This window comes from Heterodontus francisci, chromosome 36, assembly GCF_036365525.1.
Source record: "Heterodontus francisci isolate sHetFra1 chromosome 36, sHetFra1.hap1, whole genome shotgun sequence".
NCBI classification, from domain to species: domain Eukaryota; kingdom Metazoa; phylum Chordata; class Chondrichthyes; order Heterodontiformes; family Heterodontidae; genus Heterodontus; species Heterodontus francisci.
This window is the reverse complement of record NC_090406.1, coordinates 37087738-37113819: the sequence shown is the minus strand read 5'-3', so window position 1 is coordinate 37113819 and position 26082 is coordinate 37087738. Positions and strand designations below refer to the sequence as shown.

Here is a 26082-nt window from a genome sequence, read left to right as displayed (position 1 = left end):
TACTAAACATCATTTTGATCTATATGAATGGATTCAAAATTCACAGTAAATTCTTATCAAAGTTACTTACTCTTATGTTTAAATAAATCTCAAGATCTATTTCACAGCACTGCTGGTTACTCAGCTCAGCTTTCTTACAAAGCATACATTACTGTCCACATGTAATCTTATATAACAACCTTTGAACAAGATGAAGCAGGCAATGGTGTTATTTAAAAGAGGAAACTCCACTCTAGTGGTGAATCTCACCCTTTCATTACACGTCCTTCCACTTTTAGTGTGATCTTTTCTTCCTGCCCCACCCACCCGCACCCCCCCTCCCCCCGCCCCCCCCACCCCCGACCAAACACTACTCAAGTCTAGGTACACTTTTGCTTATTGATAAACACACAAGTGGCCCCAACAGCTGCCTTTTTTCCCCTTCCACTGAAGATTTTGGGTGGACTTAGAAAATAAGAGAAGAAAAGGCACTTTCGTCTATTAAGGTCACTTCTTCCACGGATCATATTTGAGCCATTCTATCATGAACTCTAACAAATCTATTTAATCTCGAGGGAAGGTTCTGTAAAATTTCCAACTCCCTGCCCACCACACTTCCCCACCACTTCAAACTCCAAAATACCAATTTAACTTTACATCCTACATTTATAAGCCAACTTTCCTCTTTTCCACATTCCTAGGTTCCACCAGCTCTGCATAAACTGTGTTCCACACAGGGATTGATCTGTATTTACTTCAATTCCAATACTGAACAACTGTGTTTGTTCTTTATTAAAGGCATCAATGGAAAGAAACTGCTTTCTTTGGGGGTCTGCTCCACTCATTTACAGTTATGTGGTGTGGCGTGAGAGAAGAAAGAGAAATATCAGCCTAACCTGAGGCTTGTTCAAATTATGTTAATGTTCTCTCCATTTTTACAATCCAGGGTAGATAGCTCACGAACTCTTACATTGCTCACTCTTCTCAGTATTTTAAGAAACTAGATCATGCCCCTCATCCTCCACACTTTACAATCTTTTTTCAGTGAAATTGAAAATCTCCATTCCACTAACCTTTACAGAATAATTTTTGTCCCCCTGATTAAAATATCAGATGTTAGCCTATACCACCTATCAGATAATAAGTAAATGAGTCATGAAGAGCATTAATGCATAGGCTCGCTTCCTTCACACAAAATAGCTCCACAGACCTACAATATTCCCCGGTTAATTGATTAAATGGAATACAGTATGCAAATGTTTCATTGATTTGCTAGTTTCAGATTTATTTCATTTTATATAAAAACCACTGCCACATCATTTGTCTATTTTAAAAGTTAGACCACAAGTTCCAGTTGAACATTGGAGTTCACACTCGAAGATGCAGCCACAAAGTTCATCTGAACTTCAGCTCAGATGTCTTGGTGAGGCTTGTAAATTAGACATGATAGTGCAGCATACCAAAAGTAAAATCCAGATGAAATTCAGGTAGGTCTCTGCAAGGAATTGGCACAAAATGTCTAACACCTCAACAATAAAATTAATGTTTGCATCTTGTTCAATTTAGTATAACAGAATAGTGGCGCAACATCCTTTTTAGTCAGAATAACTACTTTTCACAGTACATTCTGGGTTGCAAGATTGAACATCTCTCAGTTAGCTCAATTCTGCCATGACTACCATTAAGCTGGAAGTTCAGCAATGGCAATTATCAAAGATCATACAGGTATTAGAATCAACATTAATGGGACAGTTTTTGTGAAGGGCTTTGGTTTGGTATTCCCCAAAAAGGGAAGTCAACCCTCCTTTCCGATTTTATCATCTAATAGTTAAATGCTTGGAAATGTCACAGTACGTTCCACTCAAATCCCACTTCTTCACTTGATGCTTCTCTAGTCCATTGATAAGCGTGGATGTCATTGGGAAGGATATGACTCGTATATCATGGCCCTTCTCTTCTTCAACTTTTCCTGGAGCTCACTACTGGCAGCTACTGGAGAAACAGTAAAATGTGTTAGCTCCGAACATACAAAAATAGATTTAATGAAACATTTCCCTCCAATTTTCTCTGCTCCTTTCCTGAAGATTCTGGCTCATGCTGAGACAGACACTGGCCGTCCTCCAACATATCACTCAAGTGGGACATTCTGCATGTTTAAGCCTAAATCATGAGGAAAGGGGCATCAGAGCTGAGCCTAATCTTGTCCCTATCCAAAGTCCAACCATGTACACTTTTTTGCAGCTATCAGGAATGGGAACAATGACTGGTTTTCTCCTCTAGCCCAGGAGTATGAGACTAATTGTAGTTTCCCTGCTACACCCCACCTGAGATTACCTAACTAAGCACAGACCAGGAATCAAACTTGGGACTGTGTGATTCCTATGGCTCAAAGTCACATTGGGCAGTGCCGTTACCATTTGAACCAGTGGTGGTAGTGGTGGGTAGGAGTTTCCAAATAGTTATGTAGATATACAACACCATGATATTTAAGCATGTTAGAAGTGCACACTGCAATATCAGCAAAGTTGGTCTGTGCTCCTATAAATGCCATCTAAACAGAAAGGTTACATTAACTGTATTCATTCATTTTACTAGATAGAAAGGGGCTTGCTGAGTGCATGCCCAAATTCCACAGCATGCATTCCTGGTAGGTGAAACTTGCCTCGATAATTAGACCTTGCTAGGTACACAATCAATATCATTGTTTAAGCCACCATCTCTGCTTACCCGATATTAATCCAGGGAAAGTATTGGAAGAGTTTGCCTGTAGCTGAGTTTTTGGATGTAGTGGGACTAGTTCCTTCATGGGTCGACCTACAAAAAGACAACGATCAGATGTTCAACATGACTGCACTACCATGGTCTTCTGTTCTCAATGTCTTACCTACTGTGATTCACTATATATGTTATATTACCTCCATTTACTTAAAGGTTTGGCTATCAGTCAGCATGATTATCTCCAGAATATCTATGGCTCTCAGCATTTTACTGATGTGGATCTTGTCCCCTTTAATCTAATTTATGTGCTTCAGAATGCCAAGATGGAAGTTCATATCATTGACCTCAGTTTTCAATTTTAACCAGAGGAAGTGCTGACAGGGCCACAGCTCATCCTGACAAGAATGGGGCGCATTGGGATGGGGGCAGATTTCCAACTTTCAGTTCACTAAACAGTAGTTGCTCAGAAATCTCAGTTTTGGCAGTCACTAAACTAAAACCAGGTTTCATTCAGTCCCCACTCAACTTCTCCTAGTTCATACTCTGAACATTTTATTGAGGGGCCACAGCTCAACTAAGGTCTGGTTAAAGAGTTATTGTCAGCAATGCTGCAATGTGGAGGAATGTAACATGGGTCTGAACCAGCAATTCCCCACACTGTGAGCTATCGGTTTACAAATCATATCACTGTGGCAGCTGAGTAGAAGCTTAGCATTTCCTCACAGGATGAACAATATAAAACTATAAGTTCTATTAAATCAAGCCCTTTTCATTCACTGTCAGAAGCTGGGATAATCCTGTCTCCGAATAGCAAATTGTGCAGCAGAGCAAGATATGAAAGGGGAACAGCACTGAATCCAACCTCACACAGGTTCAGAGGGAGATGAGGAAGCAAGTCCAACAAGGGTCACAACTGAGCCCCGCTTAGTGCATTCTGAGTATTTTTTCCCTAAATTGAGATCAGCATTTTCTCATTTTAACAATTTTAAAAAAAAAGCTTACTTTGTATTTTGACTTGATTCAGCTTCTCAATTTCTGAAGAAAGAAAAAATTTTTATCTCAAAGCAAAAAGGATTTTAAAAAAAAGACATACAACACAAGTTTCTAATTATAGAATCATAAAACCCAGGAGGTGGCCATTTGGTCTATCGTGCCTGTGCCAGCTCTTTGAAAGAGTGATCCAATTAATTCCACTTCCCTGCCCTTTCCCCGTAGTCCTGCTAATTTCTCCTTTTCAAGTATAGATTCAATTCCCTTTTGAAAATTACTATTAAAGCTTCTTTCACAATCCTTTCAAACAGTGCTTTCCAGATCATAACAAGAGCCTTTGTTAAACTTGTCTGCTCATTTCCCAACCACTCTTGCACACCCCCCACCCCAGTAGATTTTCTTTCTTACCCATTACCTTAAATCTGTGTCCTCCAGTTGCCGAGCCTCCTGCAGTATAAACGGTTTCTCCTTATCTACTCTATCAAAACCTCTCAATTTTGAACACCTCTATTAAATCTCTCCATAACTTTCTCTGCTCAAAAGAGAAGTGAAAATTACCAGCTTCCCTAGTCTCTTCCACATAACTGAAGTCCCTCATCCCTGGCACCATTCTGGCAAATCCCCTCATCTAGTTCAACGCCTTAACATCCTCCCTAAAGTGGTGCACGCAATTGGACACAATACTTCACCTGAGGCCTAAATAGTGATTTATAAAGTTAACCATAATTTCCTTGCTTTCGTACTTTATGTGTCTATTTATAAAGCCAAGGGTCCCGTCTGCTTTTAAAAAAAAATAACATTATCAACTTGTCATGCCAGAATTAAAGATGTGTAGGTGAATCCCTAGATCTCTGTCCCTGAACCCACTTTAAATCTATACCACTTAGTTTATATTGCCTCTTATTGTTCCTCCTAAAAATGCATTACTTCACACTCCTGTGCATTAAATCTCACCTGCCGTGTTTCTGCCCATTTCACCCATAATGCGAATGTTACCCAATATACCTATGTTATATTCATAGTTGGATAGTAGGCAAGTTTCAGTTAGTTCTGTGCTCTGTGCTCTGGGACTGTGCCCATTAGGTCCTGGCTCAAAGCTACCCTCAATTCATCAGTAAACACTTTGAATTCTTAGCAAATAGTCAAAGCCCTAATGAGCTGCCTGCCAGCAAGTGGCTAATCTCAGTTCATCATGCAGAAATATACAGAAGAGGATGAGAGTAGAGTCGGGGAAGAGCCCCTCTGGGCTACTTCCTAATCGCTAATGCTGCTCTAGAATTAGACAAGTCTGGAAGCAGGGTCCCTTTGTACCCTAGTACAATATAGCATGTTATAGGAAGTCCAAAGAGGGAAGGTTAATGAGTATAAATCTACATTATACCCATTTAATTATTTGAAGCCTCTCCCCTGAAGGTGTCAACTATTTCTTGATAATTAATCACCTAGATGGAGTGATTATTCAACTGTGGGGGCATCATGGTAGTGTCCGATCCTGCCTTTGCCGGACAAACGCGCACAAGCACTTTCTAGCAGGGTTCACAGAGTAGTGACGAGAAGCAGAAATCGTGGTTGATTTTCTATCCATTCCCTAATGCAGAGGCACTAATGCCAATTGTTGCAAACCCCAGCTGCTATTACAGCTAGAGTTGCCAGCTCTGGATATATTCCCAGAGGTTTCATCACATGACGTCTTCCCCTAAATCTAACTTTCCCCCAGCTCCCCCCATACAGTCATTTTCACAGCACACTGCCTTCCTATGCCAATTGGAAAACTAACAGACTTAATTACCCGACTGAATGATTCTTAACTATCAGACAGCCTTTCTTCCCCCCCATCTTATGGCTACTAATAAACAAAAGTGTTGAAGTAATTTTTGATAATGCCTCATGATTTTCCTCCTGGATTGTTTCCAGCATTGAGTTTGAGATTAATCTTCAATTTCCAGAGACTCCAGAACAATTCTAGTGCATTGGCAATCCTACCCACAGGTTAGGTGGATAAGACAAGCAATGAAACCCAAGACGATGTTGGTCTACACAGCACAGCTCATTACTGGAGTTGCATTTCCCAAAGCAGCCATAGGGGGTGCTGCTGAATTAAACATTTTTTTGAAATGGGGTTTTGTTGCTAACTATTTTTCTGTTTTCACTACAGGCCAGTCCTGGAATTGCAGCTCAATAGCTGCAAGAAATTCTCTTGTATAAAAGGAAAATGTTGGCATATTGTAGTCTTCTTCAAATGACAATCGCAGGCTTAATATTCAGATTCAACACAAACACTGTTTATTGTCTTACTTATATACATTGCACAATTTCAGGTACAGGTCTTTTCCTTGCTGGTGCGTGTTTGCAGACTGTAAAGCCATGTGCCGACTCTGTCTCAAAATGGTATCTCCTTACATAAGCCTGATGATGTCATCAGTTGCATCAGTGGCCTGATCTCTTAAAGCAGAAGTCTCTACTGCACGGCATTAAATATAAAAGAAGAGGGTAATGTAAAGTATCTGTGTCCATCGTGTCCATCAATGATCTGCTTGCCTACGAAACTGGTTTGTTGTCTTGGCAGAGAATGGCTTCAAGACCATAGGAACATACGAATTAGGAGCAGAAGTAGACCATTCGGCCCCTCGAGTCTGCTCTGTCATTCAATATGTTCATGGCGGATCTATTTGTGTTTTGAATTCCACACTCCCATCTAACCCCGATAACCCTCGACTCCCTTGCCTAACAAGAATCTATCTACCTCTGCCTTAAAAATATTCAATGTCCCCACCTCTACCACCTTCTGAGGCAGAGTTCCAAAGTTGCACAACCCTCAGAGAAAAAATTTCTCCTCATCTCTGTCCCAAAAGGGTCATCCCCTAATTTAAAACAGTGCCCCCAAGTTCTGATCTCACCCACAAGAGGAAACATCCTCTCCACATCCACCTTGTCAAGACCATTTAGGATTTTATAAACTTCAAGTCTCCCCTTACTCTTCTAAATTCCAGTGAAAACAAGATTGTTCTGGAGTTGGTATTGGGTGCCTTTCTCATTTTAAAATCGCTTTGTTGGCCTGTTTCAAGTCCATGCAAATTCATACTTCTCCAAATGGGTTTAGGGTCAACAACAATTGGGCTGATCCATGGTGTTGGCCCTTCTGTCTTTTCAGTGATGTCCAACTCTTTCTCCATGCCTTTTCTTGCATGGAATGGAATCCTCCTGTGTTTCTGTTGTTTGGGTTAGATAGACTCATCTGGGGAGCTTGATTTTCTTGTTTTTCACTTTGCCGATGCCTTCGAATAATTGTGGATATTTGTTTGGGATGTCTTCAGCAGGTAGTTTGTGTAATATAAGGATGTAAAGGGTTAATACTGCGGACAGTGAGAGAAACCCCTCCCACTGTATGAGCAATGATGTAACAGTCACATGAGATAGGCTTGAGAAGAAGGTGGTATAGCAGTATGAAGGATGTTAGCTTAGGTGGCTTGCAGAGACTGTATATAGTAACTGTAAATAATAAGAGTTGTTAGTTAACCTTTACCAGAGTCGAAGACTTTCTCAAGAACACCCTACAGAACTACTAATACAAACCCTATGATGCAACAGTTTGGTCCTCTGTCAATGTTGATAGTGATCAGCTTCAATTTGCTGGCAGTTTCAAAACTTAGCAGATTTCCTTTTGCTTGAGTCTACAACATGGAAGTCAGTCTGACATGTGGACGCATGGGAGGATTTGAGTGTAACTTGGATCATCCCTTGGACCGGTAGAGGGCTACCTGTTCCGTAGGAGAAGATTTTAGATATTGGCTCGATCACTTAGTTTGTTTTTTCTGTAACTTGTGAAGTGTTAGAATATCCATTATGTTGACTGTTGCTCCTGAGTCAATCACTGCAGAGATTGTCGAATTGCCTATGAACACATCACATGGACAGGCGCCAGTACTTAAGGTTGTGAGCAACAAAAACCTTCTCTTGTGCTGCAAATATGCAACCTTCCTTCTGGCATTCAACTCTATTAATGTCTTGTGCAGACTTTGACCAGCATACTCTTACAAAATGTCCCATTTTCCCCCACAGGCATTACACTTCTTTCCTCTTGCAGGACAAGTTTTGTAGTGAGGATATGCACCACTGCAATGATTTCTTGTTCGAATGGGGGGTGATTGCAATCTCTGTCTTGGTCTTCCTTGACATGCCTTTGACCTTTCTCTGAGTTTCCTCTGTTCCATTGAGTTTGGTGGGTTTCTCTAGAAAAACTGCCTCTTGTGGCATTCACGGTCTCAGGAGATTCTTGTTTTATGTTATTTGCCTCTTCCCCTTCCAAGACTTTCTTTACACCAAAGTGGATAATGAAAGCAGTGTACACTAGAGGGGGCTCTAAGCACTTGTTTTACTTTGATCTGAGATGCGCAGCCCCACCATTGGGTTACATTTATATAGTCTCTGCATAAATGTAAACTGCATCGTGGTTCTGACGCATGAAATCACCAAAACAAATTTAGGCAAAAGAATGGTGACTGCACTTCCATTGACTGATTAGTTTATACTATGGCTTAGCAGCACTGCTACCTGGAGTCTGGAGCTTGGTTGCCCTGTTGAGAATGTAAATTGTTGGCTGTACATTTGTAACCAGACAGCCCCGTTCCCGGTGCCACTATCCAGTTGTACTGATTTTGCCAATAAAATACAGAAACACATACTTTTCCGATTTGCTTTAAAAAAATTGCCTGCAAATTGCAGCTGGACTCACTACCTACTTTCACATAGCATTCTTAAATTAGGATAATGCATGAAACCAGTTCGTTTGCAAGTGTAAAAGGCTGCACAGGAATTTATAATTGGAGTGATTTGTGGGTGGGGAAGAAATGGAGTTTTGCTGTCCTGTTTTTGTTTAATAAAAATTACCAGAAGACCACATCTGATTTGATAGAAGTTGCCAGCACTTATGTACACAGTGGTTACTGTTGGGCTAGTACAATAGGGATAAGAAGGTAATGAAGGTATTGTCAATGTTGGGAAATTCCAATATTTGTTATATTGTCCAAAGTTCTTGTGATATAGAGCAACTATTTGACAAGCACAGACCAGAAGCAAATGGGTTGGAACACTGAATAGTTCTTGATGATCAAAGTGAAGCCAGTGTGTTAAAGAATAACTGCAGGGAGAGTGAGCCAGGAACTTCACTAAGCAACACTGCATTAAATCAGATTGCACTCCCAATAATACTGGATTTAAAACTATTTTTTACTCTTGCCTTCAGAAATATCAGGGGTTATTCCGCCAAATGAATAAATGTTGTCCCTCCAGAATTCATCTTCCAATGTCACTGGAGGAGGGAGTCTCATTCTGCTTCATGCAAGGGACAGGTAAAATTTTAACTCCAGATTTACCCTCCAAACTTGTCATGTATTTTACACCCCTTCACTGAAATTAACTCAACAAAAATCTGCATTTATATAGCGGCTTTAAAACAGTAAACGCCCCAAGGTGCTTCACAGGAGCATTATGAAACAAAATGTGACACAGAACCACATAAGATGATATTAGGGCAGATGCTTGGTCAAAGAGATAGGTTTAAAATGAACGTTTTGACCAAAGAAAGAGAGGTAAAGAAATTTAGGAAAAGCTTAGGAATGTAGCAGATAAAGGCATGGCTGTCAATGCTGGAGCAATTAAAATTGGGGATGCACAAGAGGTCAAGATTGGAGGAGGGCAATGTTGGAGAGTTGTACGTCTGAAGGAGATTAGAGATAGGGTGGGGTGAGGCCATGGAAAGATTTAAAAACAAGAATAAGAATTAGAAAAAAAAAGAGAAGCGGTGAAGAGGCAGAGCTGGGGGTCATCAGCATGCATGTGGAATCTGATGTGTTTTCAGATAATGTCGCCAAGGGGTCGCACATGGATGAGAAATAGGAGGGGGCAAGGATAAATCCTTGGGGAACTCGAGGTAAAAGTTTGGGAGCAGGAAGAGAAGACATTACAAGTGATTTTCTGACTACGATCGATAGATAAGAACAGAACCAGGTGAGTGCAGTCTAGCTGATGGACAAGTAAAGACTGAGGGCCAAACTTGGGATTTTCCTGATCTGTGCAGCTCAGTAACATGACGGATGGTGCACTGAGGCATGGGGAACAATATCAGTGATTGTGATTTCAAGTGTTTTATTTAAAAAAGGAAAGCAGGTCCCTAGGAAAGTACTGAGAAGAAGCCCTTTGGGGAAAATGACTGACAATCAAATATCAGTCCGAATAAGAGCCAATAAGAGAGGATTCGCATGTAGCTTCCAAATAAATCCCATTAGCACCAAGAAAAATGGAGGAAAAAGGAACATCAAGATGGTGGATACATGCATTGCCATATGTGGTACTAAAAGTCCCAAGATCAATCACTTGTCAATGCTGAATTAGCTGATCAAAAGCCAAGTGGTTTGTAGCCATTCTACAATTGTTCTCAAGCCCTAGCTTAGAAAGGGAGACAGCAATTTGACTGGCTTCCTATTCCTAGTTAATATTTCTTTAGTTAAAAGGGAAACACTACCTTGGTGTCCAGTTTATTATTCAGATATTTCTAGATTGCCCATTCTAAACCTGGACAGAAATAACTGCAGAAAGGATCAAGTCTACTTTGTCACTAGGCTTTCCATGATGGATTTCTTCAATGGGAGTATTGCCAAAGTCTTGCAACATTCAGTATTTAATGTGTAACTAATTAAAATCTATATATTGGATTATTGTAATGATAAGTTACTGAGCTACAAAAATGAGTGAAATTAAACTACTCTATGTTTGAGCTGTTGTTTCATGGTTGACTGTTTAGAAAGTCAGTGCTGACCGAGAGAGAGAGAGAGAGAAGCATTTAGGTAGGAAATCGCAGAGTGTGGAGCCGAGATGGTTGAACGCACAGCAGTGGGGCAAAAGGAAGGAGGGGTGGTGGTGGGGGAGGGCTGCACAAGAGGCCTGAGTCAGAGTAAAAGGAGATTTGGGGTGGAGTTGTAGGACTGGAGCAGGCTATCAAGATTGGGAATGGTGGGACTGAAACAGGAGTATGAGAATTTTTGGTGAACTAGGAGCCAAAGTAGGTCAATAAAGGACAAGGGGAATGAGCCTCAGTGTGGGATTTTCAAAGAGCTGAAGTTTGCAGAGGGTGAAAGATGGTAGGCTAGTCAAGAGGGCTTTTGAATAGTTGAGTGTGGAGGAGACAAAGGCATGGGATAAGATTTCAGTTACAGATAGACTGAGGGAGAGGCAGAGGTGGGCAGTGTTTTGGAGCTGGAAATAGGCAATCTTTACATTTAGATCGTTCAAGGTCAAGTAAAAGGATAGTCTTGGTTCAGTAGCTGGGGCGGGGCGGGGGGGGGTGAAATTGAGTCAGATGAGAGTATGGAGTTTGGGCCAGCCGTCAAATATGATGGTTTTAGTCTTCCCAATGTTTAACTTGAAGAAATTGTGGCTTATCTAAGATTTAATCTTGGTCAAGTAGTTTTATTACATGGAAGCAGTGGAGGAGCCAAGTAGTAGAGGGTTAGAGCTGGGTGTCATGAATCTACATGTAGAAGCTAACCTCATTTCTGCAGATGAGTCATAGAGTCTTACAGCACAGAAACAGGCCCTTCGGCCCAACGTGTCCGTGCCGGCTATCAAGCCCATCTATTCTAATCCCATTTTCCAGCACTTGGCCCATAGTCTTGTATGCTATGGCGTTTCATGTGCTCATCTAAATACTTCTTAAATGTTGTGAGAATTCCTGCCTCTACCACCCCTTCAGGCAGTGTGTGCCAGATTCCAACCACCCTCTGGGTGAAAAAATCTTTCCTCAAATCCCCTCTAAACCTCCTGCCCCTTACATTAAATCTATGCCCCCTGGTTATTGACACCTCTGCTAAGGGAAGAAGTTTCTTCCTATCTACCCTATCTATGCCCCTCATAATTTTGTATACTTCAATCAGGTCCCCCATCAGCCTTCTCTGCTCGAAGGAAAACAACCTTAGCCTATCTTTGTTCACATATCCAGTCTCTCTTCATAGCCAAAATGCTCCAGCCCAGGCAACTTTCTGGTAAATCTCCTCTGCATCCTCTCCAGTGCAATCACATCCTTCCTATAATGTGGTGACCAGAACTGTACACAGTACTCCAGCTGTGGCCTAACTAGCCTTTTATACAGCTCCATCATAACCTCCCTGCTCTTATATTCTATGCCTCGGCTGATAAAGGCAAGTATCCCATATGCCTACCTAACCACCTTGTCTTCCTGTGCTGCTGCCTTCAGTGATCTATGGACAAGTACACCAAGGTCCCTTTGACCCTTTGTACTTCCCAGGGTCCTACCAACCATTGTATATTCCCTTGCCTTGTTAGTCCTCCCAAAATGCATCACCTCACACTTCTCAGGATTAAATTCTATTTGCCACTGCTCTACCCGTCTTACCAGCCTATCTATATCATCCTGTAATCTAAGGCTTTCCTCCTCACTATTTACAACACCACCTATTTTCATGTCATCTGCAAACTTACTGATCATACCTCCTATATTCACATCTAAATCATTAATGTACACTACAAAGAGCAAGGGTCCCAGCAGCAATCCCTGCGATAAACCACTGGTCACAGGCTTCTGTTCGCAAAAACAACCCTCGACCATCACCCTCTGCCTCCTGCCACTAAGCCACATTTTGGATCCAATTTGCCAAATTGCCCTGGATCCCATGGGCTCTTACCTTCTTGACCAATCTCCCATGTGAGACCTTATCAAAAGCCTTACTGAAATCCATGTAGACTACATCAACTGCTTTACCCACAAAGACACATCTAGTCACCTCCTCGAAAAATTCAATCAAGTTTGTTAGACATGATCTCCCCCTGACAAAGCCATGCTGACTATCCTTGATTAATCCCTGCCTCTCCAAGTGGAGATTAATCCAGTCCCTCGGAATTTTTTCAAATAGTTTCCCTACCATTGATGTTAGACTCACATGGTTTATCCCTACTATCCTTCTTGAATAATGGTACCATCAGAGATGAGGGTCAAACTTGGATCTTTTGATGGCACCTGCACTAATGGTGCAGGGGTTAGAAGATAAGCTATTGGTAGAAATCCTCAAGCTATGATTGAATAGGTAAGAGCGTAACCAATTAAGCACTGGACAATGGAGCAGGATGGAATGGTTGACCATAATCAAAGACTGCAGAACAGTTGAGGAGTGATAATGCATCACGGACACAGAGAGAATGTCATTTGTGGTGTTGGTTAAAACCATTTCAGTGCTGTGGTAGAGGCAAAAACTCATTTGGAAAGATTCAAACAAGCAGTTGTGGAAGACATTTGGGAGGCAACAATATGTTCACTGACTCTCCTGTACTTTGGATCTGGGAAAGAATGAATTAAGAACAGCATGTCGTTCACAATATCCCAAGCAACTCACAGCCAATTAAATACTTATGAAGTGTACTCGCTGTTGTAATGTATGGAAATGTGGTAGCCAATTTGAGCACAGCAAGATCCCACAAACAAGAAGTTAAATGACCACATAACCTGCTTTTACCAATTATGGTTGAGGATAATTATTAGCCAAGCCACTGGGGAAAGTCCCTTGCCTTTCTAATGCCACAGGATCGTTTACATCTATCCAAGAGACAGACAGGAACTTGGTTTAAACATCCCATCTGAAAGATGCCATCATCAACAGAGTCGTGCACTGGAGTGTCAGCCTAGATTATGAGAAATCTCTGGACTCAAGAGTTGAAACTCCAACTTCTGACTAAGAGGCAAAAATGCTACCTACCGCTGAGCCAAGGCTGATTCTTAAGAGTAGAAAATGGTGAAATAAGGTGGGAATGCAAGCAAGCAACAGAGCTTGCAGGGTGATGTGTTTGGAGTTCGGTAGGAACAGGAGAGAAAATTGCAGAGATATACATATACAATTTGACATACATGAAAACCTACAAACCTCAGAAAAGTTGATTACAGCTTCATAAAAACTGAACTCCATGCTACTTAAAAACAACCCATGGCCAAGACCACTGATTAAGTTATATTAATTTTCTTTCTTACAATTTCTGGATTTTAATTTAGTGTTTTGGGACCAATTTAGGCTTTTGTGAAAAATTAAACCTAATGTCTTCACGTACTGCATATGCAAAGTAGTAACTATGATGGGGTATAGTGGAACATGGACTGGTCACATCTTCATGAAATATTCATAGAATTATGGAGGAAAAATGAAGTACACAAAAATATATTGCAGTGGTGGAGTTACAATTACTGAAGGAGCGGGTGGCATGGGGAGGATGGGGGGGTGGGGAGCACTGATGATGTAAAATTTATTTCCGATGGGATATGTTCCCCAGGAAATATTGAAATTTGATGTCTTTTCCAGCATTTGAAAATTAAACTGTGATGCAGTATTAAAGGAAAAGGAGACCCAAAGAGAGTTCCATAGACTAAAGACAGAAAAAGACCCAAACAGAGCTGAGTGCTGGAGAGTTTAGTGACAGCAAGGAGCATCACAGAAAGCAAAGAGGTGTTCCCTCACGTCCCTGGTGACCCAGCTTCACTTCCTCATGTTCCTTGTGCCTGATCTGTGAAGTCTCATGGTCCTGCGGTCTGTGTTGCGACTCGCACGTATCTGGAGTCAAGATTGTGCAACACTTAAATAGATCTAAGCTCAGCAACAAGATCTGGAAACTCAAATCTAAGTGTGTGTGTTTACATATAAAATACTGTATAAAGAATATAATCCCATAAAATATGATGGGTTACCACCCTACAGAATCTCGTTGATCTACTGAATTACATATATTGGAAAAATGCATCATAGCGATGATTCCCAGATTAAAACGTTCACACAATTTATTGGAAATTTGAACTCTCAGTATGCTACAACTGAAACTCTGGAGTAGGGCAGAGCATTCCTGGCCAGGAGATAGTGGGAACTTCTCAATAATAAGAAATCATAGTTAAAAATCCACTCACCTATTTCCCAGGAACATCAATGCCAATTTTTCACACTGCAGTCAAAGGGCTTTAAAATGAATCAAGTAACCAATTCCAAAGCCAATGTGGGCTGGAAATGTAATGAAACTGACACCAAAATAACTTTACAAGATTGGAGAATGGTTTCAGAGCTGCCAAACATTAGCATTCTGCTGTGTAGACTAGGTGAGTTCCTTCAGCTTATTGAAGTCTGTTGAAAGGAGGGCCACAGAGCGCAGAGATGCTGTGCTGTAAGTTGCAGTGATGGGTTGCGTCAGGATGGAGGAGGGGGGTGGTGGTGTGAAAAGGACAAGCTCAGTTTGCATCTCAAACTGTTCCATTAAATTTAGATTCAGTTTCAATAGGAGTAAAGTACTTCATTATGTAAAAGCATAATCCACATAGTGATGGTGTGGGCTACATTCAGTGTACTGAACAATTAACTAAGGCTGAATAGCATATTTGCAATTGAAGTTAGTGGAAAGTAATTTAGTACCTTTTAATTCTATGCTTAGATTAGAAACCTGGCTCAAAGCATATAAATTATCTGAAATTCATGGAGTATAATAGTGTTAGGAGTTATGATTCAACTTTTTTTTTAAAAGAACTGAGTTTTGAAAAATAAATAAAAAGTGATGGAATGGCTTTAATACAAATGTGACAAATCCGATCAGCCAATCGCCATTCACATACTCAAAAATAGCAAGTCTAGCTCTGGCTGATTCTTGCACCATGATGTATAGCAACTGGCCTCTTCAGCATGTGTGCAGAAGAAGCCAAACAATATGCTTTATTGGATGGAAGTCAACCGGAAACATTATTTTAGCATCTGCCATGTGAACAATACAAATGAGCCTGACAAAGCTGATTATTCAATCCACCAGTGCAATTAGCAATTATGTACTAAGAGAGAGACATGAAAGGATGCATCAAAAAGGGTGCAGTTGCAGATTGGAGGCGAGACAATTAGCTTCTTTGGAAAGGAATTTCATCACACACACTGACTTGGAACTATGTCTCCGTTCCTTAGCTGTCACTGGGTGAAAATCCTGGAACTCCCTTCTTAACAGCACTGTGGGTGTACCTACACCCCAAGGACTGCAATGGGTTCAAGAAGGCAGCTCACCACCATCTTCTCAAGTGCAATTAGGGATGGGCAATAAATGCTGGCCTGGCCAGCGACAACCACATCCTACAAACAAATAAAAAAAATTACCACAAATTCTTGAACTCTGTCTGAAAGGATTATGAAGCGATTTATTGGATAGGTGCAGCCCTGACAAATGTCATACATTGATGATTGGTTACTTACTGTAGCAGTTCTGAAGCAACAAGAACAACTTGCACTGATATAGCACTTCTTACTTAGTAAAAGCATCCCAAGGCACGCCACAGGAGAATTATCAGACAAAATTTGACACCAAGTCACATAAGAAGATATGGACTTATGAACTAGGAGTAAGAGTAGGCTATTTGGCCCCTCCAGCCTGCTCTGCCATTCTATAAGATCATGGCTGATCCGTTTGTGGACATAACTCCACTTTCCTGCCTACCTTCGATACCCTTTGACTCCCTTGTTTGTCAAGAATCTGTCTGCTTCGGCCTTAAAAACATTCAATGAACCTGTCTCTACCGTTCTTCGGGGAAGAGAGTTCCACAGACTCACGACCCTCTGAGAGAAAAATATTTCTCCTCATTTCTGTTTTAAATGGGAGACCCTTTATTTTTAAACTGTGCCCCCTACTTTTAGTCTCTCCCACAAGGGGAAACATCCTTTCAATATCCACCCTGTCAAGTCCCCTTAAAACCTTATATGTTTAATAAGATCACCTCTCATCCTTCTAAACTCCAATGAATACAGACTCAACCTGTCCCACCTTTCATCTTAAGATAACCCTCTCATCCCAGGAATCAGTCAACCGAACTTTCTCTGAACTGCTTCCAATGCAATTATATCCTTTCTTAAGAAAGGAGACCAAAACTGTGCACAGTACTGTAGATGTGGTCTCACCAATGCCCTGTACAACTGTATCAAAACATCTCCATTTTTATATTCTATTCCCCTTGCAATAAAACAACAGCATTGCATTCTTAATCACTGCGGTACCTGTAAACTAACATTTTGTGTTTCGTGGACTTGGACACCCAGACCCCTCTGCTTCTCAGTTCTGCAATCTCTCTCCATTTAAAAATGTTGCTTTTCTATTTTTCTGGCCAAAGTAGACAAGTTCATACTTTCCCACATTGTGCTCCATCTGCCAAATCTTTGCCCATTCACTTAACCTATTGTCAGGCAAGGCCCCCACCTGCCAAGACTGAGACACACATTATTTCACCACATGAACATTAAAACTTAAAATTGTGGCTGGGAAGAAAAGAGGGCCTATCACCAGGAATTGCCAAGCCCCTGACTGGAAAGACATTTGCATGCTAGCAGACAGTGTTGGAACAAGGGACCCAGTCCTTGCTCCCCCAATACACAGAAGAAGTGGTCAGACCAGTTTAATCACATGACTGGCTGGCTGTTGGTTTTTTGAATTTGAACTGGCCAGAGAATTTTGAACTCAAAATCTGTTCGCTCCCGTACTGGAAAAGGCCTCTCTCCTGTCTGCTCGCATCTTGTTCTTACCAGCTTCAGAAAGCATTGAAGATACGTAAACTCAAAGAGAGAAGAGTCTCCTATGTGAACAAGGATTAAGAAGAATACTGCGCCCCAATGAAAAGTAAGAGCTGTCTACAATCAAAGACCCTACGGCGAGCTGGAAGCATAGAAACAGTAATAAGAAACCCCCTTCAGAGACTGCCTCAAACCTCTCTATTTTTCTTCTGCTCTTTTCTGTCTCTATTTGCATGTGTATATCGCGTGTGCATGCTAATGTGAGCACGTCGTAGGCGTTAACCGAATTAGAGTTTAAGCTTAAGTTTTAATAAATTTCACTTTTCTTCTCTAAATCTCAGAAAACCTGGTGTGCTCATTTCTTTGCCTTATAATTGGAAAGTGCTGAACAAGTATTCACCAAGGGGGATCTCAAAACAGTGTGTTTAAAAATCAAACCCTGTTACAATAAGACCAGGTGAAGACAGTAAAAGACCCCTAGACACATTTCTCACCTGGTCGTAACACTATCTATATCCTTTTGTAGACTCCTTATGTCGTCTTCACAACTTACTCTCCTAACTATCTTTGTGTCATCTGCAAATTTAGCAACCATACATTCTGTCCCTTCATCCAAGTCATTGATATAGATTGTAAATAGTTGAGGCCCCAGCACTGATCCCTGTGGCACTCCACTAGTTACAGCTTGCCAACCTGAAAACAATCCATTTATGCCTACTCTCAGTTTCCTGTTAGCTAGCCAATCCATGCTAATATTTTACCCCCTATACCATGGGCTGTTATTTTGTTTAGTAACCTTTGATGTGGCACCTTGTCAACTGCCTTTTGGAAATCCAGGTATATCACATCCACAGGTTCCCCTTTATCCACGTTGCTTGTTACACCCTCAAAGAACTCTAATAAATTAGTTAAATAATTTCCCTTTCATAAAACCATGTTGGCTCTGCCTGATTGGATTGAGATTTTCTAAATGATCTCCTATAACCTCCTTAATAATAGATTCCAGCATTTTCCCTATGACAGACGTTAGGCTAACTGGCCTGTAGTTTCCTGCTTTCAGTCTTCCTCCTTTCTTGAATAGCGGAATTACATTTACTACCTTCCAATCTGATGGGATCTTTCCAGAATCTAGGGAATTTTAGAAAATTAAAACCAATGCATCCACTATCTCAGCAGCCACTTCTTTTAAGACCCTAGGATGAGGTCCATCAGGACCTGTGGGCTTGTCAGCTTTAAGTTATAATAATTTTCCCAGTGATGGTAACTGTTCTAAGTTCCTCTCTCCCTTTCAACTCATGATTCACATTTATTTCTGGGATGTTATTTGTATCCTCTACAGCGAAGACAGATGCAAAAAATCTGTACAATTCCTCCACCACTTCCTTATTTTCCATTATTAATTCCCCAGATTCACTCTCGAGAGGACCAACACTCACTTTACTTATGCTTTTCCTTTTTAAATACCTGTGGAAACTCTTACTATCTGTTTTTATATTTCCAGCTAGCTTTCTCTCATACTCTAATTTCTCTCTCATTATTCTTAGTCATTCTTTGCTGTTTTTTTTAAATATTCTGTCCAATCTTCTGACCACTACTCTTAGCTGAATTGCACACTTTTTCTTTCAATTTTAACTATCTTTAACTTCCTTCGTTAGCCACAGATGGTGTGTCCTTTCCCTAGAGTCCTTCTTTCTCACTGGAATATATCTTTGCTGAGTGTTATGAAATAGCTCTTTAATGTCTGTCACTGCATCTCTAATAATTTATCCCTTAACCTAATTTTAGCCAGCTCTGTCCTCAAACCCTCATAATTACCCTTATTTAAGTTTAAAATACTAGTCTTTGATCCATTCTTCTCACCCTCAAACTGAATGCAAAATTCAATCAGGTTGTGATCACTGCTACCTGGGTGGGGTGTGGTGGTCTTTGCTATGAGGTCATTAATTAATCCTGTCTCGTTACAAATTACCAGATCTAGAGTAGCCTGCTCTCTGGTTGGCTCTAGAATGTGCTGCTCTAAGAAACTGTCCTGAAAAGACTCCATGAACCCATCTTCCAGGCTACCTTTGCCAATCTAATTCGTCCAATCTATCCATAGATTAAAATCACCTATGATTATCGCTGTACCTTTCTCACAAGCCCTCATTATTTCTTTCTGTATACCCTATCCTACAGTTGGTTACTGTTAGGGAACCCATAAACTACTCTCAGAGTGACTTCCTATCTTTATTATTTCTTATCTCTACCCAAACTGATTCTACATCTTGATTTATAGAACTGAGGTCACCTCTCTCTATTGTACTATCATCTTTAATTAATAGAGCTACCCTTCCACCTTTCCCTAGTTTCTTGTCCTTCCGAAATGTCATGTACCCTTGAAAATTCAGTCCCAGCCTTTGTCATCTTGCAGCTATGTCTCTGTAATGGCTATCAGATCATACATATTTATTTTTATTTCAGCTATAGATTCATTTGCTTTGTTACGAATGCTACGCGCAAATACAGAGCCTTCAGTTCTGTCTTTTTACTATCGACTCAACCTAAGACACAATCTTAATTTCATACATTCTGTCCCTTCCTGCCTCACTCTGATTATTATTTCCCTTATTGCTACTTTGCTCTCTTGCCTTGTCCTTGCTCTTAAATTTATCAGATCTTCTCACTTGGTCCCTCGCCCCCACTATTTTGTTTAAAGACCTCTCTATCGCCCTAGTTATATGACTTGCCGGAACACTGGCCCCAGCACGGTTCAGGTGAAGACCATCCCAATGGCACAGCTCCCACTTTCCCCAGTACTGGTGCCAGTGCCCAATGAGTCAAAACCCATTTCTCCCATACCAATCTTGAAACCACGCACTTAACTCTTTAATCTTATTTACCCTACTCCAATTTGCTCATGGCTCAGGTAATAATCCAGAGATTATTACCTTTGAGGTTCTGCTTTTTAATTTAGCCCCAGCTGCTCATACTTTCTATGCAGAATCTCTTTCCTAGTCCAACCTATGTCATTGGTATCCACGTGGACCACGACAACTGGATCCTCCCCCTCCCACTGCAAGTTCCTCTCCAGCAGTGAGCAAATGTTCCAAACCTTGGCACCGGACAGGCAACACATTTTTCTGGACTCTCACACTTGGCTGCAGAGAACGTGTCTATCTCCCTGACTATACGGTCTCCTACTGCCACTACATTCCTATTTACTTCCCCTCTTGAATAGCTTCCTGTACCATAGTGCCATGGTTAGTTTGCTCATCCACCCTGCAGCCCCCACTCTCATCCATGCAAGCTGAAAGAACTTCAAACCTGTTGGACAATTGTAAGGGCTGAGGCTCCTCCATTTCTGCCCTCTTGATCCCCTTACCTGCCTCACTCGTAGTCGCATCCTCCTGTCCCCAACCACTGACCAAATCAGAAGACCCTATCCTATGATGTGTGACTACCTTCTGGAACAAAGTTTCCAGGTAACTTTCCCCCTCCCTGATGCATCGCAGTGTCTGTAGCTCTGACTCCAGCTCAATGACTCTGAGCTGAAGCTCCTCGAGCCGCTGACACTTACTGCAAATGTGGTTGCTGTGAATCACACTGGTGTCCACGAGCTCCCACATGCTACAGCAGTAACACATCAGCTGCCCTGTCATCCTTATTGTGTGAGATATTAGGATAGGTGACCAAAAGCTTGGTCAAAGAGGTAGATTTTAAAAGAGCGATTTGAAAGGATGACAGAGAGAGAGAGAGAGAGAGAGAGAGAGAGAGAGAGAGAGAGAGAGGTTGACTTAGGGAAGAAATTCCAGAGTTTAGGGCCGAGGCAGTTAAAAAGGCACAGCTGTCAATGTAGGAACAATGAAAATCAGGGTTGCGCAAGTGCACCAGTATTGAAGGAGTGGAGAGATACTGGAGGATTGCAGGGCTGGGAGGAGGTTACTGAAATAGGGAGGAACACGACCATGGAAGGATTTGAACACAAATATGAGAATTATAAAACTGAGATATTGCCAGGCCACAAACATTGAACAAAGTTCAAGCAAATCTTTAAGAAAATGTGATCTTGCCAAGTTGACACATAATCCCAGTTGTCACAAAGGTATGTACCAGTGCCTCTCAAGTGTTATCATGCTTTATACTTCCTGACAGCCTGTAGCTATTTGGCCATTAATTAGCCATTTGGCTCCAAGCAGGTCCAGATCATTTCTAGTCCCCCAGAACCAGTTTCCTAAGTTGTCAGCTCACATGCTATTATGCTGAAAAAACCCCACAAATATTCCAGCAATAAAAGTTTCTTATATGATAGAAATTGTTTTATTATTGGAATATGGACCATGTACAATATCCCCAACTGCTCAATTGTTAAAGGTGCTAATCAATGTGAAACTGCAAATTATCAATCTGGAGGACCCAAGTTTATTCTCTGGGCTGCATTAATTTAGCTAAGCCCGACAGGGATGTATGCATCAGCACACTTGGCTAATGAAGGTCCTATTTCTGCTGGCTGTAGTTAGCTCCACTAGAAGGTGTCTGTGTGGATGTTGAGTGAAGACACGATTGTCACAGCTGTGACACTTACTGGTGTACACTCTCAGTGAATTGGTCACTAGGACAAGCTATTGGATGAAAAGTTGTATGGAATCTTACCCAGCAGGAGTCAGTACCATCAGAAGCCAAATGGGAGAAAATTGGAAAATAAAAATACGAATAAAGTGCTTGAACATAGTGAGATAGGGATGGTAAATCACACTTCATATTTAATAGTGCAGTTTGGAAATTAGACAGAGAGGAAAAGAAGAATTACCGTCATCATTGAGATACTCTGCTTCCGGTTCTAATATTATAGGAATCTTTGGGCTTAGTTTCTCTTCCTTAACTGTGAAGAAAGATTTAAAATGTAATCACACAATGCAGGAAAGATAGATGAAGCCACAAAGGGAACAGGCAATCATAAAAACATCATAGGTTGGGTAGGGTCCCTTCATCGGACTGAATTAAAAGGAAAATGAGAAAAACCTCTTCACCTATTATAAAAACAGAAAGTGCTGGAAATACTCAGCAGGGCTGGCAGCATCAGTGGAGAGAGGAACAGACTGAACGTTTCAGGTTAATGACATCAACCTGAAACGTTAACTGTTTCTCTCTCTACAGATGCTGCCAGACCTGCTGAGCATTTCCAACATTTTCTGGTTTTCATTTAGATTTCCAGCATCTGAAGTATTTTGCTTTTGTATTCGCCTCTTCATACGATGAATTTTCTTCATATTACATTTGTTACTCACAGTGCAGTCTCAAGACTGGAGGCCTCATTATGTCCACAAGAAAAGCCTGACCACTTTGGCTAATTATCTCAACTTGTCCCTCTCATTCTCACTCTTGTCTTTCCAACTTTGATCTTGTATGTTGCTCGATCCAAGCTCAATGCAAACAGCAGCTCATCTTTCTCTGACATACACTGCCTTTAAGAACTTCAAACTTTAACTATCGCCCCCATTTTCTGCCAGTTTCTTCTGTTCATATTCCACTCTGATCCCTTCCATTTTACTTCCCTTGTCATTCTGCTATCATTTTAGCAGCCTGACCTAGATGATCTTCCTATCTCATCCAGCACTTTTTACATCATTCTCAATTTGATAAGCTGTTCACAGGCTGTTAAATACTTTAGTTGCTTCTTGGTAATAGGAAATAACATCACTGTGCTCTTATTCTTTAGCTGTTGCTCTTCTTTCTCTGCCTCCCATCTTGGTGCTGATCAGTCTAACCACCTTCTCTGCTCATTCCAGTCAGTTCTCTAAAAGGAAATGCACTTCTTTTCCTTCATCATTTCTGAGGAAACATTTCCAGCCAGAAACATTGACTTGCCTTTCATCTTTCAGTTGCTGACAGACACACTGTGCCAGTCCATCATTTTTTGCTTTTGTTTTAGCTTTCTAGAATTCACTGATATTAGGACACAGACCTTGGAACCAACAATTTCTCCAATTAATCGAGTTGATGGAAAAACCTCACGAACTCACCAGTGCCACCCTATCCCTTAACCCTATCTCAAGCCAAAAAACTTTCTTTTGAACTCACAATACACAATACACCTGCAACACAGCAATGTGGTTAACTCTTAAATGCCCTCTGAAATGGCCTAGCAAGCCACTCAGTTGTACCTAACCGCTACGAAGTCTATAAAAAGGAATGAAACCGGACGGACCACCCGGCATCGACCTAGGCACCGGAAACGACAACTGCAAACCCAGCCCTGTCGACCCTGCAAAGTCCTCCTTACTAACATCTGGGGGCTTGTGCCAAAGTTGGGAGAGCTGTCCCACAGACTAGTCAAGCAACAGCCTGACATAGTCATACTCACGGAATCATACATTACAGACAATGTCCCAGACGCTGCCATCACCATCCCGGGATACGTCCTGTCCCACCGGCAGGACAGACCCAGCAGAGGTGGTGGCACAGTGGTATACAGTAGGGAGGGAGCTGCTCTGGGAGTCCTCAACATCGACTCCAGACCTCATGAAGTCTCATGGCATCAGGTCAAATATGGCAAGGTAACCTCCTACTGATTACCACCTACCGCCCTCCCTCAGCTGATGACTCAGTACTCCTCCATGTTGAACACCACTTGGATGAAGCACTGAGGGTGGCAAGGGCACAAAATGTACTCTGGGTAGGAGACTTCAATGTCCATCACCATGAGTGGCTCGGTAGCACGACTACTGACCGAGCTGGCCGAGTACTAAAGGACATGGCTACTAGACTGGGTCTGCGGCAGGTGGTGGGGGAACCAACACGAGGGAAGAACATACTCGACCTCGTCCTCGCCAATCTGCCTGCCGCGGATGCATCTGTCCATGACAGTATTGGTAGGAGTGACCAGCGCACAGTCCTTGTGGAGACGAAGTCCGGCCTTCACATTGAGGATACCGTCCATCGTGTTGTGTGGCACTATCACCGTGCTGAATGGGATAGATTTCGAACGGATCTAGCAATGCAAAACTGGGCATCCATGAGGCGCTGTGGGCCATCAGCAGCAGCAGAACTGTACTCAACCACAATCTGTAACCTCATGGCCCTGCATATCCCCGACTCTACCATTACCATCAAGCCAGGAGACCAACTCTGGTTCAATGAAGAGTGCAGGAGGGCATGCCAGGAGCAGCACCAGACATACCTCAAAATGAGGTGTCAACCTGGTGAAGCTACAACCCAGGACTACTTGCATGCCAAACTGCGTAAGCAGCATGCGATAGACAGAGCTAAGCGATCCCATAACCAACGGATCAGATCGAAGCTCTGCAGTCCTGCCACATCCAGCCGTGAATGGTGGTGGACAATTAAACAACCAGCTGGAAGAGGTGGCTCCACAAATATCCCCATCCTCAATGATGGGGGAGCCCAGCACATCAGTGCAAAAGATAAGGCTGAAGCATTTGCAACAATCTTCAGCCAGAAGTGCCGAGTTGATGATCCATCTCTGCCTCCTCCTGAGGTCCCCAGCATCACAGATGCCAAACTTCAGCCAATTCGATTCACTCCACGTGATATCAAGAAACGACTGAAGGCACTAAATACTGCAAAAGCTATGGGCCCTGACAATATTCCGGCAATAGTACTGAAGACCTGTGCTCCAGAACTTGCCGCGCCCCTAGCCAAGCTGTTCCAGTACAGCTACAACACTGGCATCTACCCTGCAATGTGGAAAATTGCCCAGGTATGTCCTGTACACAAAAAGCAGGACAAATCCAAGCCAGCCAACTACCGCCCCATTAGCCTACTCTCAATCATCAGTAAAGTGATGGAAGGTGTCATCAACAGTGCCATCAAGCGGCACTTGCTTAGCAACAACCTGCTCAGTGATGCTCAATTTGGGTTCCGCCAGGGCCACTCAGCTCCTGACCTCATGACAGCCTTGGTTCAAACATGGACAAAAGAGCTGAACTCAGGAGGTGAGGTGAGAGTGACTGCCCTTGACATCAAGGCAGCATTTAACCGAGTATGGCATCAAGGAGCCCAAGCAAAACTGAGGTCAATGGGAATCAGGGGGAAAACCCTCCGCTGGCTGGAGTCATACCTAGCGCAAAGGAAGATGGCTGTGGTTGTTGGAGGTCAATCATCTGAGCTCCAGGACATCACTGCAGGAGTACCTCAGGGTAGTGTCCTAGGCCCAACCATCTTCAGCTGCTTCATCAATGACCTTCCTTCAATCATAAAGTCAGAAGTGGGGATATTCGCTGATGATTGCACAATGTTCAGCACCATTCGCAACTCCTCAGATACTGAAGCGGTCCATGTAGAAATGCAGCAAGACCTGGATAATATCCAGGCTTGGGCTGAGAAGTGGCAAGTAACATTCGCGCCACACAAGTGCCAGGCAATGACCATCTCCAACAAAAAAAAGAGAATCTAACCATCTCCCCTTGACATTCAGCGGCATTACCATCGCTGAATCTCCCACTATCAACATCCTAGGGGCTACCATTGACCGAAAACTGAACTGGAGTAGCCATATAAATACCGTGGCTACAAGAGCAAGTCACAGGCTAGGAATCTTGAGGCGAGTAACTCACCTCCTGACTCCCCAAAGCCTGTCCACAATCTACAAGGCACAAGTCAGGAGTGTGATGGAATACTCTCCACTTGCCTGGATGGGTGCAGCTCCAACAGCACTCAAGAAACTAGACACCATCCAGGACAACGCAGCCCACTTGATTGGCACCCCATCCACAAACATTCATTCCCTCCACCACCGACACACAGTGGCAGCAGTGTGTACCATCTACAAGATGCACTGCAGCAATGCACCAAGGCTCCTTCGACAGCACCTTCCAAACCCGCAACCTCT

General features: G+C 42.2%; 1 protein-coding gene across 5 annotated transcripts in view; it reads right to left on the bottom strand.

Annotated features, from left to right (window-relative positions):
• Positions 1-317: 317 nt before the first annotated feature.
• LOC137351754 (signal-transducing adaptor protein 1-like) overlaps positions 318-26082 on the bottom strand; it is a 52749-nt gene continuing 26984 nt past the window's right edge. The window contains exons 10-13 of one of the 5 annotated variants that reach the window (XM_068016551.1): positions 22042-22113; positions 3700-3732; positions 2707-2793; positions 318-1971 (exon numbers count right to left, since the gene is read on the bottom strand). In XM_068016551.1, coding sequence (XP_067872652.1) covers positions 1895-1971; positions 2707-2793; positions 3700-3732; positions 22042-22113 — 269 coding nt within the window. In that variant the 3' untranslated portion in view covers positions 318-1894. The remainder of the gene's footprint in view (positions 1972-2706; positions 2794-3699; positions 3733-22041; positions 22114-26082) is intronic. The other 4 variants (XM_068016552.1, XM_068016553.1, XM_068016554.1 and 1 more) reach the window with 4 other exon arrangements.